General features: G+C 46.2%; 1 protein-coding gene across 3 annotated transcripts in view; it reads right to left on the reverse strand.

The window, feature by feature from the left end:
• The window catches only part of LOC139280923 (lysine-specific demethylase 7B-like), a 458954-nt gene that overhangs the window by 435305 nt on the left and 3257 nt on the right, over positions 1-20392 (reverse strand). For 2 of the 3 annotated variants that reach the window (XM_070900731.1, XM_070900733.1), the window contains exon 2: positions 8248-8333. In XM_070900731.1, coding sequence (XP_070756832.1) covers positions 8248-8333 — 86 coding nt within the window. Of the gene's footprint in view, positions 1-8247; positions 8334-18905; positions 18997-20392 lie in introns of all 3 variants that reach the window. The other variant, XM_070900732.1, reaches the window with a different exon arrangement.

Genomic DNA, 20392 nt, shown 5'->3' on the forward strand with positions numbered 1-20392 from the left:
CGTTCCCTTGTTGGTGCCTCAACATACTGATCTAGAAAACTATCTTGTATACATTCCATGAATTTGTCCTGCACACTATTACTGCAAATTTGGTTTGCCCAGTCTGTATGTAGATTAAAGTCCCCCATGATTACTGTATTACCCCTGTTACATGCCCCTCTGATTTCCTGATTTACACTCTGCCCTACATTACCACTACTGTTTGGGGGCCTATAAACAATGTTTTCTGTCCTTTGCTGTTTTTTAGTTCCACCCAAACGGATTCTACTTCTTGATTTTCGGAGCCAAGATCTTTTCTCTCTACTGTCTTTATCCCATCCTTTATTATCAGGGCTGCCCCTCCTCCTTTTCCATTAAAGTTAAGTATCCTGGAATATTTAGTTTCCAACTGTGGTCACTTTGCAAACACTTCTCCATAATGGCTATTAGATCAAACCTATTCATTTCTATCTACATTATTAATTCATCTACTTTGTTGCGAATGCTTCACGCATTCAGATACGGGGCTAGATTTTTGGGTCGTTTAAGACCCGGTTTTTGATCCTCCGCAGCGAAAACTGGGGCAGTGAGCTCTTTTGCGTCCGGGCGCGATCCTCCAGTTGGTTTTTGCGGCGGTGCTTAGAAGCACCGTCAGGGAGAGCTGCACGGGCGTTAAAGGCTCTCTGTGATACCGGCAGAAGTTGAGACAAACACCCGACCCGCACACCCCGAAACACACAAACGCTGGATAAACGCCAAAAAAGGTACGTTCCAGTTTTTATTCTTTTATATTTTTGTAGTGATTTGTGTTGCAAGGGCGTTGCCTATGTTTTTTGAATGTGTGTGTGAATTATGTTTTTTTTCCCTTCCCAAGGCCTCACTTGGAGCACTCCCGGCCCCACGCTTTAGTTGGCGAGGTTCCCACTTTTAGCCAAATGATGAAAGTTGCTCCACACAGTGCAAACATTAATTGGATGCTAAATTTCTCACCCCACCTCAGTTTTCGCCCCGAAAACGGCAAAGCCGAAAATCCAGCCAACAGTGCCTTTAGCTTCAACTTTTTTCTATTTTTCCCTGATGTCACCTCAGTCACTGATGCCCTATTACCTTTGTTACTTTGACCCTTCCTGACCCACTCTGCTTATTTTTCCCCAAATTCTGCTCTGCTGCCTTGACATTTCTCTTGCTGATTTTAAATTTACTATTTCCTGAATCCTCCCACCTCCCCTCACCACTTAATTAATTTAAAGCCCTATCTACTGCTCGATTTGCCAGGGCACTGGTTCCAGCCCAGTTTAAATGGAGCCCGACCCAACGGAACAGCTCTCTCTTTCCCCAGTACTGGAGAAAGAGTCAGTGCTCCACAAAGCAAAAGCCCCACCTCCAAACCACTCAGCCACACATTTTACCGCCTAATCTGCTTATCCCTATGCCAGCAGAACCTCATTCCTAGTTCTACTTATGTTGTTGGTTCCTATGTGGACCACGACAACTGGATCTTCCCCTTACTCCAAGTTCTTCTCCAGCCGTGAGATGTCATCTTTAACCCTGGCACCGGGCAGGCAACACAACCTTCAGAACTCCAGGTCGCAGCTGCAGAGAACAGTATCTATCCCTCGGACTATACTGTCCCCGACCACAACTACAATCCCTTTCACTCCCCCCCTTGAATGGCCTCCTGCACCATGGTGCCATGGTCAGCCTGCACATCCATCCTGCAGGCCTTTCCCTCATCCACACAGGCAGCAAAAATCTCAGACCCGTTGGATAAAGGCAAATGCCGAGGCTTCTCCAGCACTGCACCTGGGGTCCCCTTACCTGCCCGAGTTGCAGTCAAACCCTCCTGTCCACTAACCAGACCTGTATCACTACCTAAACTAAGGGGTGTGACTGGTTCCGGGATCAAAGTGTCCAGGAAACTCTCCCCCCTCCCCCCTCGCTGATGCCCCGCAATGTCTGCACCTCAGACTCCAGCTCAACAACTCTGAGCTGAAGTTCCTCAAGATGCAGGCACTTACTGCAAACGTGGTTGTCCGGGATCACAATGCTCTCCACAAACTCCCACATGCTGCACATCACCACTTGCACTGCCATCCCTATGTGACCTTGTTGTAGTGAATTATATTTGTTTTTAAGGAACGTAGTTTACAGTTTAGTTTCTTGATTACTTAATTGATCGAAAGTAAGTTATGGATAATGAAATTAAATATCTACCTGTGTGAATGTTTAAAAATGTATGGAGACATTGAAGTTGAGAACGTGGGAATTGTATAGGGACAGTATAAGCTAACAAAGAATTCATGGAGGAATAGCCATGACATCTCAGACTCGAGACTGCGAAATGTTACAACACTAACACATATTGAAACAAAACCCACAGCTTGCAGAAAAACCTCAAGGTCTTATTAAATCATGTTATTAACCTGAAACATTAACAGAAGGTCTTTGATTAAAATCAGACCATACTTAGGTCGGCTTATGAGTGGACAAAGGGAAAGATTTATCTAAGAGGATAGGCTGGACTAGGATGTCACTCTAGCCCTATCTTGTTATCTTTTGCCGAAAATGTATAACCATCGTGCCTTTACAATGTAACGTCACTTTGTCCGTAGGAAGTGAGTGCGTTCGAACAGACTTGCATTCCTTCTGTCTGATAAAGTCCTCGATCGGGATTTGCTTTTTAAATAAAAGCTTGCTTTGTTTAAAGCACAAACGGTATTCGCTTCAGTAATTTTGCTGAACCAGATTGAGGTAAAAGAATCCAGAAATCACCATTTGGTGTCAGAAGTGGGATCTCAACGGACGACTGCCGAAAACTTGCGAATTAAGAGCCAGACTAGCCTTGGACGAGACGAGGGGAAAGTGGCCACTGGAGTGAGTATGATTTCAATACTGCTCCAGTTTCCCTCGGTTTCAAAAGTCTGAGGAAAGTTTAGCCACTCGCTGGTTCTCAGGTAGTGTCTGAACGAGATCCAGGACAATCTGGTGAATACCTTTCAAACTTAGAATAGGGATAGAGGTAGGGAAATTGCGCGATGACGCAAACCAAGCGACGACTTGGAAAGATAGGTTATAGATAGAGCTAGATAGGGATAGATGATCAATCATGGATCCAAAAATTAATAGGAAAGAAAAGAGACTCTTGTGAATGTCTGTTTAAATGAGAAATGCTTCTGTGATTTTTTACTGTAAAAAAAAGCCGGGGAGTTGTGGTTTGTTTTAGCTCCACCTACTTTTTCCAAACAGAATGAAAGTTTTTTTAACCCTTCGTAGTGTTGTCCTGTATGTGGGAAGTTTAAGAGTGTGAACCTTATTGAATTACGTATATTCGGATGATAAGTTACGGAGCCAGGAAATGCACAAAGGATAGGTTTGTTGAGTAAAAAAAAAAAGAAAAAAATATATGGTCCCGGTGGTTAAAAAAAGGATTTAACATGCTCACTTACTTGTCGAAAGAAAACATTCAGAGAAGGCACAGCAAAACAACTGAGATGGATTCAAAAGGATTCAAAAAAAATTATATTAAATAACACGACCTTGAGGCTGGAACAATTGAGATAACGAAAAGCAGTCCACAGCCTACGTGCCAGACTTCTCTCTAGTTATGGAAAAGACAAAAAAAAGTAACGTACTAAATAGGTGCTAAAAAAAAATGTTCTGAGATTTTAAATTATGAGAAAAATTCCACTGCAGTCTAAAAAAATCACTCCTGTCCAGTTGGCAGAAAAACTCCATTAAATTAGGGCTTTCATTGACTGATTGGATTTAAACTGCGCAGTGACGCGAAAGGATAGGGAAATTTGGAGACTAAAAGAAATTAAATAAGGCTCATAAGAAATCAAATTTAGAAAATTAGGCTCACAGGGAATTAAGTAAGGCTTATGGGAAATTAAATAGAGGATAGGTGTTCAAGTCAGGTGTGACGTCGACCTCGTATATCACTTGGCCCGTCTAGGCACTGATTGAATTTAAATCACGCAGCAACTCGAAAGGTAGGGCTAGATAAGCGCGCGGCGGCGCGAACGCGCAGCGGCGTGGGACGTGCAGCGGCGCGAGCGCGCGGCAGAGTGAACGTGGGCCGACGCAGACGCGCAGCAGCGTGAAACGCGTAGCGACGTGCGGCGGTGTGAGTGCGCGGCAGAGTGAACGTCGGCCGACGCGAACGCGCAGCAACGCGAACCGCGGGGTGATGCCGAAGTCAGTGCTAGTTTCAGTAAGTATGTGTTTATTTTAAGTTTGTTAAATCGCGTGGCGACGCGAACCGCGGGGCAACGCGGAAGTCTGTTTATTTTAAGTGTTTCAAATCGCGCGACGACGCGAACCGCGGGGCGACGCGGAAGTCAGTGTTAGTTTTAGTAAAGTCTGTTTATTTTGAGTTTGTTCAAAGTCAGTGTTAGTTTCAGTAAAGTCTGTGTTTATTTTAAGTTTGTTCAAATCGCACGACGACGCGAACGCATAACGACACGGTAATTAGAGTCAGTTTAAATACGAGGGGCAGCATGAAAATGGGTAATCAGTTGGATAAAACAATGGATGCGGATAGTCCGCTACAAAAGTTGTAAGGAATTCCCTAAAAGAGCTGAAGACTTTCGAAAATTATCAGGAGCCCTGAACAAATTATTAGATGACCAGTGGCCTCTAGGTGGCACTAGAAGCGTAGAGGTAGCAAAAAAAGCACAGGGATTGTCAAAAATTAAAAGATGCATCACTTCTGTCAAGTTGGCAAATAAATGCTATTAAATTGGGACTCTCATTGAAAGAGGGAACACCTGTTAAAACTGTAGACGTCTTAAAAAAAAAGAATGTGCACACGAGAAACTTACTAAGAGATCCTCTGGGACCTCTGAGAAAGGTATTGACCGACTACGTAGTCAAATGGCTGGCTTTGTGTTAACCGAGGCTGATGATGAAATTGATGAGTGGTCACTGACTCAACGCCCAACGGCGCCTCCCGCACCCCCTGGCCCCTTGCTCCAGTCCTCTTCCCAACACCCTCCACCTTACACTCCGGCGAGAGGAGTTAAAAATAACCCATACCACCAAAGCAACAAACCCAAACTGACTCCTCATCCTCTGATAGTGATTCGGATCCCCAGTTCACAAGCAATATAGCCGAAAGGACCAGATCTCACACTCGAAAGGGCAGAACTATATCTCGATATCACAGACAGTCCCGTAAATCTTCTAGTCAATCAACCAGTCCAAATTGTGAAAGACATAGCAAACATCCCCGCCGATCGAGACGCAGAACTGTCAAGCAGTCAGACAGCTCCGAAACATCCTCCGACCTAGAAATGATTTCCAAGATCCCAAAGTCCCGACACCAATTCCCTGTCAGACCAATGCCAAACCCTGATGCACAACAAGCTGCAGACCACCCCACTATAGATGTCTGTGATCTTCGAACAACTATTTCAGTTTATAATGCAGAATCAAGGGACCTGTGGGCCTTGGTAAAGCAAACCTTGAGCCCAACTGAACACACCCGATTTCTAACTCACCTAGGACGTGCTACTCATGATGCATTGTTGGTTGCTCACCCCAACGATATCCAGGATCGCCTAAACGCTATCTTTAATTCTCTCACCACGACCCTTCAGAAGCCCATCAGTATGGCCACAGTATTAGAAACTAAACCCAAGCGTGAAGAAACTGCCGATTGAAATATACAGAAGTCAATCAGGAGATGATGCCTTCAGGGCAGGAGAGGATTCTCCTCAATTCTGCGCTATTCTACTTCAGTGCCTGCCCTATTCGGTTGCTCACGCTATCCGGACAAATAATTGGGCAGATAATAGTAAAGCCCAGATGGAAAGGGCGGTTAAATATTATTGGCAGGAAAAGAAAGGAGAGGGGGGAGGTGCGCCCCCAACCCGGGTCAAGACTGAATACGTGACTAGAAAGGAAGAGCCGCCTCGGGTGGAAGGACCAAAACCCGACCCAAGGGGATACCAGATGGAACCGCAGTATTGCGTGCAGGGTTGGGTGGATAAACAGGGATACGGTTATATCAAACACCCAAATGGCCTGGGCCCTGCTAATTACGGACCGCCCTACTGTCCCCGGCCTGGTATGGGAAGAGGTCGGGGCTGGGAAAGACGAGATGAATGCTTTATGTGTGGGCAGGAAGGACATTGGAATAAAAATTGCCCCTACCGCCAGCGTGGAAAAGGAAGAGGAGGAAGAGGAGGGAGGCAAGGGGGGGGGAGGGGGGGGGGAAAGAGGAGGATCTTACACTAACTTCTCCCAGAACAACCCCTTTGGTCAATTGTCCCCCGATGGACTACGCAGCTTGATTGTGCAGGGATCCTCCCCGGACGACGAACCAATGATATTGTTAAAAATTCTGAATGAGTGGCGACCCTTTTTGATAGATACGGGAGCCTTCATGTCTTCTGTACAATCAAAGCTTAAACTCCCTGCCTCTACTGAAACACAGGAACTTTCAGGATTCCTGGGACAAATCTCGACATTCCCAGTGTCAGAACCGGTTAAAATGGGTTACCAGGAAGAATCGGTGGAACATCGATTTGTTATCACAACCAATCTGGACTGTAACTTGATGGCTAGAGACCTCCTCTGCAAAAGATGTTGGGTGTGTTCACATTCCCTATACATTCCAAAGGGGTAATTCCTTTGCGCCCCGTTCCACTAACCCTAACTGAGACTGTCAGATGGATTCAGAGCCAAACTAGCACGAGAGGAGGGGTGCCAATACAATACTGTTGAAGCTCTGGAGGGCATCACAGCTGAAATGGTAGCAATAAGGACCGTAGCATTACAAAACCGAATGGCCCTCAATTACCTGTTAGCTGAGAAAGGGGGAACGTGTGCCCTGATAGTGCAACATTCAGATCCTTACATTCCTGATAGTTCAGAAAACATAACCAATCTCGCTGATCACATAAGAAGGAAGGTGAAGAAGTTATCCACACCAGCAGAAGGATCTAGCTGGTTTGATTGGCTATCAGATGGATCTTGGAGATCCTATCTAATTGTTGGTTGCCTTAACCTTTGTTGTAAAATAATGATGACAAGGTTAGCAAACCCTCTTGTGGTCAAGGGCTCCCAAGTTATGATCCAACGAACTAAATAACTACTCGACACTAACAACAATATGATTCAGGAAATAGAGTGTGAACGGATGAATGCGATACTCCTAGAATGATCCTAAGTGTTATCATGGAATGATAAAAGGGGGGAATGTGAATGTTTAAAAATGTATAGACACATTGAAGTTGAGAACGTGGGAATTGTAAAGGGACAGTATAAGCTAACAAAGAATTCATGGAGGAATAGCCATGACATCTCAGACTCGAGACTGCGAAATGTTACAACACTAACACATATTGAAACAAAACCCACAGCTTGCAGAAAAACCTCAAGGTCTTATTAAATCATGTTATTAACCTGAAACATTAACAGAAGGTCTTTGTTTAAAATCAGACCATACTTAGGTCGGCTTATGAGTGGACAAAGGGAAAGAAGGATCTAAGAGGATAGGCTGGACTAGGATATCACTCTAGCCCTATCTTGTTATCTTTTGCCAAAAATGTATAACCATCGTGCCTTTACAATGTAACGTCACTTTGTCCGTAGGAAGTGAGTGCGTTCGAACAGACTTGCATTCCTTCTGTCTGATAAAGTCCCCGATCTGGATTTGCTTTTGAAATAAAAGCTTGCTTTGTTTAAAGCACAAACGGTATTCGTTTCAGTAATTTTGCTGAACCAGATTGAGGTAAAAGAATCCAGAAATCAACACCTGTAACACAAAGCACTATAAGCAGTTTAGACAAAAAGCAGAAACTCCTTCTTCTCTTCTCTGAATTCCCACTCTTTCCAAATAAAACACTCTGTTTAAGTGCACTGCGTTTAATCCTGCTCTATGCAGACCTCTTGAGCACTAGTGAGCTACCAATCCCAGGCGCAATCCATGCCAATAGCTCACTTACTGGGCCAGGTTCAACACTGGTGCCTGCAAGTGGGGCTAATCCCACTGTAAAGTGCTGCCCTATTTCTATCAGGTGAGAAGAACACAAACGCAAGCAGAGCCTGGCTCAACAGCAAGGACACTGCCAGGAAAGGACTGGAAAACCCATCGTGCAAAGACTTCTTCATCTTTTTTTAAATAGAAAACATTTCAAATTCAGGATGGTGAGGAATTGAAAGAATGAGCGTCACCAGTCAACAATCAAAAAAGGTTTAAAAAAAAAAAGACAATTTGCATTACAGGATGTTTTTTTGCAAAGGTTTGCAGGATATACTCACTCAGGGAGACCCCGTGTAATGCAGCACAGTTTGGACAGTGGTACAAGTCAATGTCCACGGCTTGATGCTCCTCCACTCGTACACAGCTGAAACACAGAACACAAAATACAGATGTACACCCACTCAGTACACAGAGAGGGTCAAGCACTGCTAAACCTTGGCACAGCATCACGACAGGACCAAGAACCAGTGTGTCCATCTCAGTCTTAGCTTAAATCCAGTACCGCCGGCATCATACAGTAAACCGATTCTACCTTTCACTTGGCAAGGCCAGCGACTTGTGCAATATGGTAACATCCGAAACTCCGGGAACTCTTCCCACAGCTTCACAATTGGGAAAGGCTGTGTATAAAGGGACCGTTGGGGGTGGTGGAGTGAATTTGGCCTCAGCTGCATGGGAGACAATCAGTGAATACAATTCCCACCTATTACCTACATAGATCAGATGCAATCTAATGGCAGTAAAGAACTCCAAGTTTTGCAGACATCTTGGTTACTCTGCACTTAGTTACTACCCTAAACTGAATGATCACTGGAATGGAAATATCGGTAAACAATGCAGCATAATTTCTTATTGCACAACTGTTTTTCACAAATAATCCTATCATCCAGTCCCATATTCCCATTTTGAAGACATACAGGAAGGTACAGCATTGGTGCACAGTATTATAATCCACCAAGTAACACAGAAGGTACAGGTTTGGGACACAATATTACAGGAATGTGGGGGTGAGGGGCAAGGGAGAGAAAGAGTAGAAAAAGATAGAAAGATTTTTAAAAAGAGATAGAAAGAGCGAGTGTACACAAAAAAAAGAGAGAAAGACGCAGGCCTGTGGGGGAAGGGGGTCTCAGAAGGGGACCCTTTTTAGCCATCAGGCCAACACCTCTCCCCATTGTGTTTGCACCCATTAGCCTGCTTCCCTGAAATCTCTGCAGCCCCTTGATATCCCAGCATCAGTGGCTTTGCATCTTTTTATATGCCTGTGTTAAGCACAAATTTTCTGATTCCTAGGAGTGAAACCAGGAAGCATTTCTTCACACGAAGGGTAGTGTAAATCTTGAACACTTTCCCTCCAAAAGGCAGTGAATGCTGGAGTTCATTTGAAATTGTCAAAACGGAACCATTTTTTGTTGGGTAAGGGTATCAAGGGATATGGATCAAAGGCAGGTAAATGAAGTTGAGGCACACATCAGCCATGACCTAAATGAATGGTACAACAGGCTTGAGGACTTGAATGGCCTTATCCTGTTCCTATTTTCATTTGTAGACAAACAAAAGTTACCTCATAAAATGCTCAAAAATTCATCCTTTATACAGTTTTAAAATATAAATAAAATTTTCTTAGCCTCAAAAAGGGTGCAAAGTGAGATTTCTTTTTAAATTGAATTTTCCATTACCAATTTATTCTCCATAAACAAGTGGTTTTGTTTCCAATTGTTAAAAAGCAGTCGCAATCACAGGTATTGTTCTTCATGGTGTATTTTGTCCTGGAGGGGTTCATATTTGGAAGATTGACAGGTCTGAGAAGACAGCCTTCTTACAGTTCTGAAAAAAGGCTCAGACTGCACAGTTGTGATTGAAAAGCTCCCCTTCAACTGTTATACGATGAGAATACAGTTAGGGCTCGAGAGACTCAAGACCTCGAAGCAAAAACTAAAACTCCTAAAATCACAAATTATGGTTTAATTACCATGAAATATGTAACAATTAAAAAAATATTTTGGACATTAGAAATTTCAGCACTTGTGGAAAAAAGTGGCAGACATATTTTCATAAAGCATAAAGCAATTTCATTGGTTTAGCAAGAAACTGTGATAGTTACAACAGAAAAGTTGTCAAAACATATTTGACCAAAAAACATGACAACAGGAAGCAAAGTTTGTGGACATGAAATCTATGCAGCAGGCATACAAGAAGATCCTGCAGCAGCGTAGTCACATTTTCTCATTCTAAATTCCTGTCCCTGTATATAATGGAAACGGACTACATAAACTTGTCACACTGGTAAACCAGCACCACCATTGGCAGGAGTCTTCAATTACAGCAAGACAAGTTTATGAAGGCAATTTGGATTATAGACATGGACAGACTCATTTATACTGGCATTAGACTAAAACTGTGGACTGAATGTGTTATATAAGTGGACTTGTATTTACTCTATCGCCACCAGAGGGCTCATTCCCCGGAGTCCCAAGGGATCCCATAATCCCTTGGGAGCACAGGTATTTAAGAAGGCTTCACAGGTTAGAGATGCACTCTGGAGACCTGCAATAAAAGACTAAGGTCACACTTTACTTTGAGCTCAGTCTGACGCTTTCTCCATACACAACAACTGGCGACGAGATAGCGATCCCAAAGATGCAGAGAACAGTGGGCATCCTGGAGAAATTTTCGGAGCAAGATGATTGGGAAACTTTTGTGGAGCGACTCGACCAATACTTCGTGGCCAGCTAGATGGGGAGGAGAGCGCTGCCAAACGAAGGGCGATTCTCCTCACCGTCTGTGGGGCACCAACGTATGGCCTCATGAAGAATCTGCTCACTCCAGCGAAACCCATGGAGAAATCGCACGACGATTTGTGCACACTGGTCCGAGAGCATTTGAACCCGAAGGAAAGCGTTCTGATGGCAAGGTACCGGTTCTACACCTACAAAAGGTCTGAAGGCCAGGAAGTGGCGAGTTACTTCGCAAGCTTTTGACTGAAGAGACCCCAACCTTGAGTAAGGCCATAACAATAGCCCAGGCGTTCATTGCCACCAGTGACAATACTAAGCAAATCTCTCAGCACACAAGTGCTGCTACAAGTACTGTGAACAAAATGATATTGTTTTCGAATTGTAATGTACCTGCAGCTACACGTCCGCAGATGTCTGAGTCCACCATTAAGGCCATTAACACTTTGTTGGCGCTGCGGGGGTGATCAGAGTTTCCATTCATGCCCATTCAAAGGATACGTTTGCAAGGGCTGTGGAACAATGGGACACCTCCAACAAGTGTGCAGGCGAGCTGCTAAGCCTGTTAAACCTGCAAAGCACCAAGTTGCAGAGGAGGACAGATCCATGGAGGATCACTACGAACCAGAGCCTCAAATAGAGGAGGCAGAGGTACATTGGGTGCACACATTCACCATGAATTGTACCCTGATAATGCTGAATGTTGAACTAAATGGACTCCCGGTGTCAATGGAGCTGGACACGGGCGCGAGCCAGTCCATCATGGGCAAAAAGACTTTCGAAAGGCTGTGGTGCAACAAGACCTCAAGGCCAGTCTTAACTCCAATTCGCACGAGACTAAGAACTTGTACTAAAGAACTGATTTCTGTAATCGGCAGTGCTACCGTAAAGGTCTCATACGATGGAGCGGTGTACAAGCTACCACTCTGGGTGGTACCGGACGATGGTCCCACGCTGGGAAAGATACGCTGGAACTGGGACGATGTCCGAGCGCTATCGCCCGCTGACGACACTTCGTGAGCCCAGGTCTTAAACAAATTTCCTTCGCTGTTCGAACTAGGCATCGGGAAATTCCAAGGAGCAAAAGTGCAGATCCACCTAATTCCGGGGGCGCGACCCATCCATCACAAGACGAGAGCAGTACCTTACATAATGAAAGAAAGGGTAGAGATCGAGCTAGACCGGCTGCAACGAGAGGGCAGCATTTCACTGATCGAGTTCAGCGAGTAGGCCAGTCCTATTGTCCCAGTCCTCAAGGGAGACGGCACCGTCAGAATCTGTGGCGATTACAAAGTAACTATCAATCGTTTCTCCCTGCAGGACCAATACCCACTACCAAAAGCCGACGACCTCTTTGCAACGCTGGCGGGAGGAAAGACGTTCACGAAGCTGGATCTGACTTCAGCTTACATGACGCAGGAACTGGAGGAATCATCGAAGGCCCTCACCTGCATCAACGCGCACAAAGGTCTTTTTGTTTATAACAGATGCCCGTTTGGAATCCGATCAGCGGTGGCGATATTCCAGAGAAACATGGAAAGTTTACTGAAGTCGGTCCCGCACACCGTGGTCTTCCAGGATGACATCTTGGTCGCAGGTCGGAACATAGTCGCGCACCTGCAGAACCTGGAAGAGATTCTTAGTCGACTCAACTGCGTGGGGCTCAGGTTAAAATCATCGAAGTGTGTTTTCCTGGCGCCTGAAGTGGAGTTCCTGGAAAGGAGGATTGCGGCGGATGGCATCAGGCCCACCAATGCAAAGACGGAGGCAATCGAGACGCACCAAGGCCACAGAACGTGACGGAACTGCGGTCGTTTCTGGGACTGTTGAACTGCTTTGGTAACTTCTTACCGGGTCTCAGCACCCTGCTAGAACCATTGCATGTCTTACTACAAAAAGGGGGCGAATGGGTTTGGGGCAAAAGCCAAGAAAATGCCTCTGTAAAAGCGAGAAAATTGTTATGCTCAAACAAATTGCTTGTGTTGTATGATCCATGCAAGCGTTTGGTACTAGCATGTGATGCGTCGTCATATGGCGTCGGGTGTGTATTGCAACAAGCTAATGATTTCGGGAAACTGCAACCGGTTGCTTATGCATCTAGGAGTCTGTCTAAGGCCGAGAGAGCCAACAGCATGATTGAAAAAGAAGCATTGGCATGTGTCTATGGGGTAAAGAAAATGCATCAATACCTGTTTGGGCTAAAATTCAAATTGGAAACTGACCATAAGCCACTTATATCCCTGTTTTCCGAGAGTAAAGGGATGAATACCAACGCATCGGCCCGCATCCAGAGATGGGCGCTCACGTTGTCCGCATACAACTACGCCAACCGCCACAGGCCAGGCACAGAAAACTGCGCCGATGCTCTTAGTAGGCTGCCATTGCCCACCACTGGGGTGGAAATGGCACAGCCCACAGATCTAGCCATGGTTATGGAAGAATGAAAGTGTGAGTAATCACCCGGCTCTGCCCGGCAGATCAAAACCTGGACAAGCCAGGTCCCTTTATTGGGCCCAAATTTCCACACGCGGGCTAGAACGGCGCAGTCCCGACCTAGACGCCCGTTTTTCGCGCCACAAAGTGCGCCTAAAAAAATTCTCCATATTCTCCACCTCCCTGCAGGTCCTCTGGTCCTCGGCGCAGTGCAGCACGAGCTGTAGGGAGGCGGAGCCAGGTCCCTGCGCTGAAAACAGTGCCGGGACCTCTGCACATGCGCGCTACAGTGGGCGCGCAAGTGCAGTAGCTCCAGGCGCCGAACTGTGTGGGAGGGGCCCGAAGCACGCAGCCCCTAGCCCTGGCCGAATGGCCTCACTGGGGCTGCGTGAATAAGGCTCCTCCCACGGCCAGCTCCTGCTTCCCCCCTCCCCCACCCCCGACACCCGCCCCGGACCAGACCCGACACCCGCTCCCCCCCCCCCCCCCCCGACTGGACCCGACCTGAGCTCCTGTTCACGCTCCCCGCCCCACCGACTGGACCCGACCCACGCTCCTGTTCGCGCTCCCCAACTGGACCCGACCCGACCCCTCTCTCTCTCTCTCTCTCTCTCTCTCTCTCCTCCCCCCGAACCGAACCTCCCCGACCCGACCCAACCTGTAAATCTGGTGCTAGGGACGGGCCCTGCCTGAAGTCTCGGGCCGGCCCATTCAGCCTTCGGTCCCGAAAGGCCTGCCTGAAGCACTTTCACAGGTAGGAAGATGGTTTATTTAATCTTTTCTTTGTTTATAAATGTTTATTCAGGTTGGATTTATTTGTATAATATTTGTAGAAGTATAAATAAGGATTTATTGTAGAATTTAATGATTTCCCTTCCCTCCCCCCCCCCCCCCCCCCACCTCGTTCTGGACGCCTAATTTGTAACCTGCGCCTGATTTTTTAATGTGTAGAACAGGTTTTTTCAGTTCTACAAAAATCTTCACTTGCTCCATTCTACTTTAGTTTGGAGTACGTTTTCACTGTGGAAACTTTCAAATCAGGCGTCAGTGGCCGGACACGCCCCCTTTTGAAGAAAAAATTCTGTTCCAAAGTAGAACTGTTCTACCTGACTAGAACTGCAGAAAAAAAACATGTGGAGAATTGCGATTTCTAAGATAGTCCGTTCTCCACCAGTTGCTCCTAAAAATCAGGCGCAAATCATGTGGAAACTTGGGCCCATTATCTCTCGTCAAAAGCTGTGTGCTTCATGGGAGTTGGTCCAGTGTCCCAGTGGAAATGCAGGAAGAGATAAAGCCGTTCCAGCGGCGCAAAGATGAAATGTTTATACAGGCAGACTGCCTTCTATGGGGCAATTGAGTAGTGGTCCCCAAGAAGGGCAGAGACACCTTCATCAATGACCTCCACAGTACCCACCCAGGCATCGTGATGATGAAAGCGATAGCCAGATCCCACGTGTGGTGGCACGGTATCGATGCGGACTTAGAGTCCTGCGTTCACAGATGTCATACATGCTCACAGTTAAGCAATGGACCCAGGGAGGCGCCGCTAAGTTTATGGTCTTGGCCCTCCAAATCGTGGTCTAGGGTACACGTCGACTATGCAGGCCCGTTCTTGGGTAAAATGTTACTTGTGGTTGTACTCCAAGTGGTTTGAATGTGAGATAATGTCGGCTAGCATGTCCACTGCCACCACTGAAAGCCTGCGGGCCATGTTTGCCACCCAATGTCCTGGTGGGCGACAACTGGCCATGTTTTACCAGTGCTGAGTTCAAAGAATTCATGACCCGTAACGGGATCAAACATGTCACATCTACCCTGTTTAAACCAGCGTCCAATGGTCAGGCAGAGAGAGCAGTGCAAACCATCAAGCAAGGCTTGAAGAGGGTAACTGAAGGCTCACTGCAGACTCGCCTATCCCGAGTCCTGCTTAACTGCCGCACGAGACCCCACTCACTCACTGGGATCCCACCTGCTGAACTGTTCATGAAAGGCTCATTAGTTCACCCTGATCTACATGAACAGGTAGAGAGCAGGCGGCTTCAACAAAGTACATACCATGATAGCGCAAATGTGTCACGTGAGATTGAAATCAATGATCCTGTATTTGTATTAAATTATGGACAAGGTCCCAAGTGGCTTCCCGGCACTGTTGTGACCAAAGAGGGGAGCAGGGTGTTTCGAGTCAAACTTTCAAATGGACTCATTCACCGGATATACTTGGGCCAAATCAAACTCAGATTCACGGACTACCCGGAGCAACCCACCTTGGACCCTACCTTTTTTGATCCCCCAACAAACACACACCAGTGGCAACCGACACCACGGTTGACCACGAAGCAGAACCCATCATCCACAGCAGCCCTGCAGGGCCCAACACACCAGGCAGCCCAGCAAGGCCAGCTGCACAGCAGCCCAGCGAGGGCCCAACAAATGATTCAACAACACCAGCTTTCACACCGAGACGATCAACCGGGGAAAGAAGGGCCCCAGATCGACTCACATTGTAAATAGTTACACGATTGACTTTAGGGCGGGGCGGGGGGGGGGGGGGGGGGGAGGGGAGTGTTATTATATATGTGGACTTATATTTACTCTGTACAGCCACCAGAGGGCTCATTCCCGAGAGTCCCAAGGGATCCCATAATGCCTTCCATAAGGGATTCCATAAGGAGGCTTCACAGGTTGGAGACCTGCAATAAAAGACTACGGTCACACTCTACTTTGAGCTCACAGTGTTCAGTCTGACTCTTTCTCCATACACAACAGAATGTATATTAAAATTGGAATGGGATTGGACCCTTGTCCAATGATCTCCCGCTTCACTGAAGACTACAGCTGCTCTGGTATCTCTTTACTGATCTCAGATTAATTTTCTTCCTCTCTCTTTTCCTCTTCCGTGTCATAAGAACATAAGAAATAGGAGCAGGAATCAGCCATTTGGCCCCTCGAGCCTGCTCCGCCATTCAATAAGATTATGGCTGATCTGATCATGGAATCAGCTCCACTTCCCTGCCCACTCCCCATAACCCTTTACTCACTTATCGCTCAATAATTTGTCTATCTCTGCCTTAAATATATTCAATGACCCAGCCTCCACAGCTCTCTGGGGCAGAGAATTCCACAGATTTACAACCCTCAGCGAAGAAATTTCTCCTCATCTCAATTTTGAATGGGTGGCCCCTTATTCTAAGACTATGCCCCCTAGTTTTAGTTTCCCCTGACTGGAAACATCCTCTCTGCATCCACCTGGTTGAGCCCCCTCATTATCTTATAAGTTTCAATAAATCACCGCTTTCTTCTGAACTCCAATGTTATAGGCTCAACCTATCTTCATAAGTCAACCCCCTCATCACCGTAATCAACCTAGTGAACCTTCTCTGAACAGCCTCCAATGCAAGTATATCCTTCCTTAAATAGAGACCAAAACTGTACGCAGTATTCCAGGTGTATACCCTGTATAGTTGTAGCAGGACTTCCCTACTTTTATACTCTATCCCCCTTGCAATAAAGGCCAACATTCCATTTGCCTTCCTGATTACTTGCTGTACCTGCATACTAACTTTTTGTGTTTCATGCATAAGGACCCCCAGGTCTCTCTGTACTGCAGCACTTTGCAATTTTTCTCCATTTAAATTATAATTTGCTTTTCTATTATTTCTGCCAAATTGGATAACCTCACATTTTCCCACGAGACTCCATCTGCCAATTTTTTGCTCACTCACTTAGTCTGTCTATATCCCGTTGCAGATTTTTTGTGTCCTCCTCACAATTTGCTTTCCCACCCATCTTTGTATCATCAGCAAACTTGGCTACATTACACTTGGTCCCTTCATCCAAGTCATTAATATAGATTATAAATAGTTGAGGACCCAGCACCGATTCCTGCTGCACCCCACTAGTTACAGTTTGCCAACTGGAAAATGACCCATTTATCCCAACTCTCTGTTTTCTGTTAGTTAGCCAATCCTCTATCCATGCTAATATATTACCCCCAACCCCATGAACTTTTATCTTGTGCAGTAACCTCTTATGTGGCACCTTATCGAATGCTTTCTGGAAATCCAAATACACCATATCCACTGGTTCCCCCTTATCCACCCTGCTCGTTACATCCTCAAAGAACTCCAGCAAATCTGTCAAACATGATTTCCCTTTCATAAAACCATGCTGACTCTGCTTGATCGAATTATTCTTTTCCAAATGTCCCGCTACTGCTTCCTTAATAATGGACTCCCAACATTTTCCCCAACGACACATGTTAGGCTAACTGGTCCATAGTTTCCTGCTTTTTGTCTGCCCCCGCTTTTAAATAGGGGAGTTACATTTGCGGTTTTCCAATCTACTGGGACCTCCCCAGAATCCAGGGAATTTTGATAGATTGCAACCGATGTATCCATTATCTTTGCAGTTACTTCTTTTAAGACCCTAGGATGTAAGGCATCAGGTCCAGGGGACTTGTCCAACTTTAGTCCCATTATTTTACCTAGTACTACTTCAGTAGTGATGGTGATTGTATTAAGTTCCTCCCTACCTTGATAATCCATAATTGGGATGTTCTTAGTGTCTTCTACCGTGAAGACCGATACAAAATATTTGTTCAATGTCTCTGCCATTTCCCTGTTCCCCATTATCAGTTCCTCAGTCTCATCCTCCAGGGATCAACATTTACTTTAGCCACTCTTTTCCTTTTTATGTACCTGTAGAAACTCTTACTATCTGTTTTTATATTTCGTGCTAGTTTACTTCCATAATCTATCTTCCCTCTCAATCATTTTTAGTCACTCTCTGCTGGCTTTTAAAAGTTTCCCAATCCTCTGACCTCCCACTAGTCTTGGCCACATTGTATGCCCTTGTTTTCAGTTTGATACCATCCCTTAATTAGCCACGGATGGTTATCCCTTGACTTACAGTCTTTCCTTTTCATTGGGATATATTTTTGTTGCGAGTTATGAAATATCTCCTTAAATGTCTGCCACTGCTCATCAACCGTCCCATACTTTAGTCTATTTTCCCAGTCCACTTTAGCCAACTCTGACCTCGTACCTTTGTAGTCTCCTTTATTTAAGGAACCTGGTTTGAGAACCAATTTTCTCACCCTCCAACTGAATTTGAAACTCAACCATATTATGGTCACTCATTCCTAGAGGATCTTTTACTACGCGATCATTTATTAATCCTGCTTCATTACATAGTACCAGATCTAAGAGAGCCTGCTCCCTGGTTGGTTCAGCAACGTACTGTTCAAGGAAACTATCCCGGATACACTATGAACTCTTCCTCAAGGCTACCCTGGCCAATTTGCTTTGTCCAATCAATATGAAGGTTAAAATTGCCCATGATTATTGCCGTTCCTTTTTTTACAAGCCCCCATTATTTCTTGATTTATACTCCGTCCAACAGTGTAGCTACTGTTAGGGGGCCTATAGACTACACCCACCAGCGACTTTTGCCTTTATTATTCCTTATCTCCACCTAAATTGATTCAACATCTTGATCCTCTGAACCAATATCGTTTCTCACTCACGCACTGATCTCATCCTTTATTAACAGTGCTATCCCACCTCCTTTTTCTTTCTGTCTGTCCTTCCAAATTGTCAAATTAGCTTTTCAGCAATTCAAATCAACACACTCCTAAGGCTCTGGTCTTGCAGATTCTCAGGTTACAAACCTTATGCTTACAACCATGAGCATCACTGAGGGGATTTGGATACATTTGTAAAACCTACACATTCACTGCAAGAATAAATACAATCACTATAGTTTGCACTCACCCATCAGACAGTTGACAAGCCAAATCCCAAGCCTCTCTGAGAACATCTGATTTGAAATCGATCAGAAGAACAGTTGTTCTCTACAGGGGAGCTGGAAGCAATCCAGAGTTCTGGTATTTCCATCATTAACATTTAGTGCAAATTCATGCCAGAATACCACGATCCAATATCCAGCAAGATGCCTGCCCACCAAAACAGCACTTACACATAGTGCTGTGCCTGCCCGCACTGCAATCAGCGACCTGACTTTGCAGCCGTTGCCGTCCTGCACTGGTATGCCACCGCACGCTGCTCCCTCTGGTTAGAATAGCAATGCAAGTGTGAACAGAATCAATTTTTTGGGGGGCCCAGGAGAGGCGTGAGTCTGAGTCCCAGGGGCAGCACAGACCAGTCCACACTGCGATATGTGCGTGCTCGGTCCGTGCAGCAGAGCTGGTCTCCAGTCGCCTAGGGTAATCCTTGCCACTGGACCAAGACCTAGCTCTGTCAAGCCCATGTGGTGGCTGGTGTGCAACGGCCACCATACGTTAAAAAAATCCACACACAGGCATCTTCCAGCCTCCAAGATGTAGTTCGGGATCTGGAATATTAGGTCCTTCATTGAAACACCTGTGAACTCATCCCTTTTTGGCGTGGAAGCAAGTCATCCTCACTTCAAGGGATTGCCTACGATGATGACACATAGTGCCCTTGTACAAAAAGAGGGAACGCACATCTTCCTAACCTGAGCATAATCACTGTTGTAAACACACAGTCCCTCGAGCACATCCTACCCAGGTAGGTCCATTGATCAAATCACTAAGTACATGTAGGTGTGCACAGAAATCTGCCATATTTACACAAGTAAACTGCTATAAATGTTTATACAGCAGGTCATGTGATGATGTTCTAGAGGGCAGACGGCAACAAATCCTGGTCAGCAGAGCCCAGTGTTGATGGTGGATGCGGGGCGGCGTTGATTTGGTGGGGGGGTGGGTGATGGGCGATGGGGTGTAATGGGGAGGGTGGGGTTGATGGGGGAGAAGGGGGGGTTGATGGGGGAGAAGGGGGGGTTGATGGGGGAGAAGGGGGGGTTGATGGGGGAGAAGGGGGGGTTGATGGGGGAGAAGGGGGGGTTGATGGGGGAGAAGGGGGGTTGATGGGGGAGAAGGGGGGGTTGATGGGGAGAAGGGGGGGTTGATGGGGGAGAAGGGGGGTTGATGAGGGTGGGGGAGTGGTTGATATGAGGGAGGGGTTGATGGGGGAGATTGATTGGTGGAGGGGTGATTGATTGGAGGGGGGGAAGTTGATGAAGGGGGGGGAAGGGGAGATTGATTGGAGGGGAGGGGATGGGATTGATGGAGGGGGAAGGGGAGGAGATGTGATGGAGGGGAGGGGAGGGGAGATGTGGAGGGGGAGGAGAAGGGAGATTGATTGGAGAGGGGGGGTTGATGGGGGGGAGGGGGGAGGGAAGGGGAGATTGATTGGAGGGGGAAGGGGGAGATTGA

This window comes from Pristiophorus japonicus, chromosome 15 (assembly GCF_044704955.1).
Source record: "Pristiophorus japonicus isolate sPriJap1 chromosome 15, sPriJap1.hap1, whole genome shotgun sequence".
NCBI classification, from domain to species: domain Eukaryota; kingdom Metazoa; phylum Chordata; class Chondrichthyes; family Pristiophoridae; genus Pristiophorus; species Pristiophorus japonicus.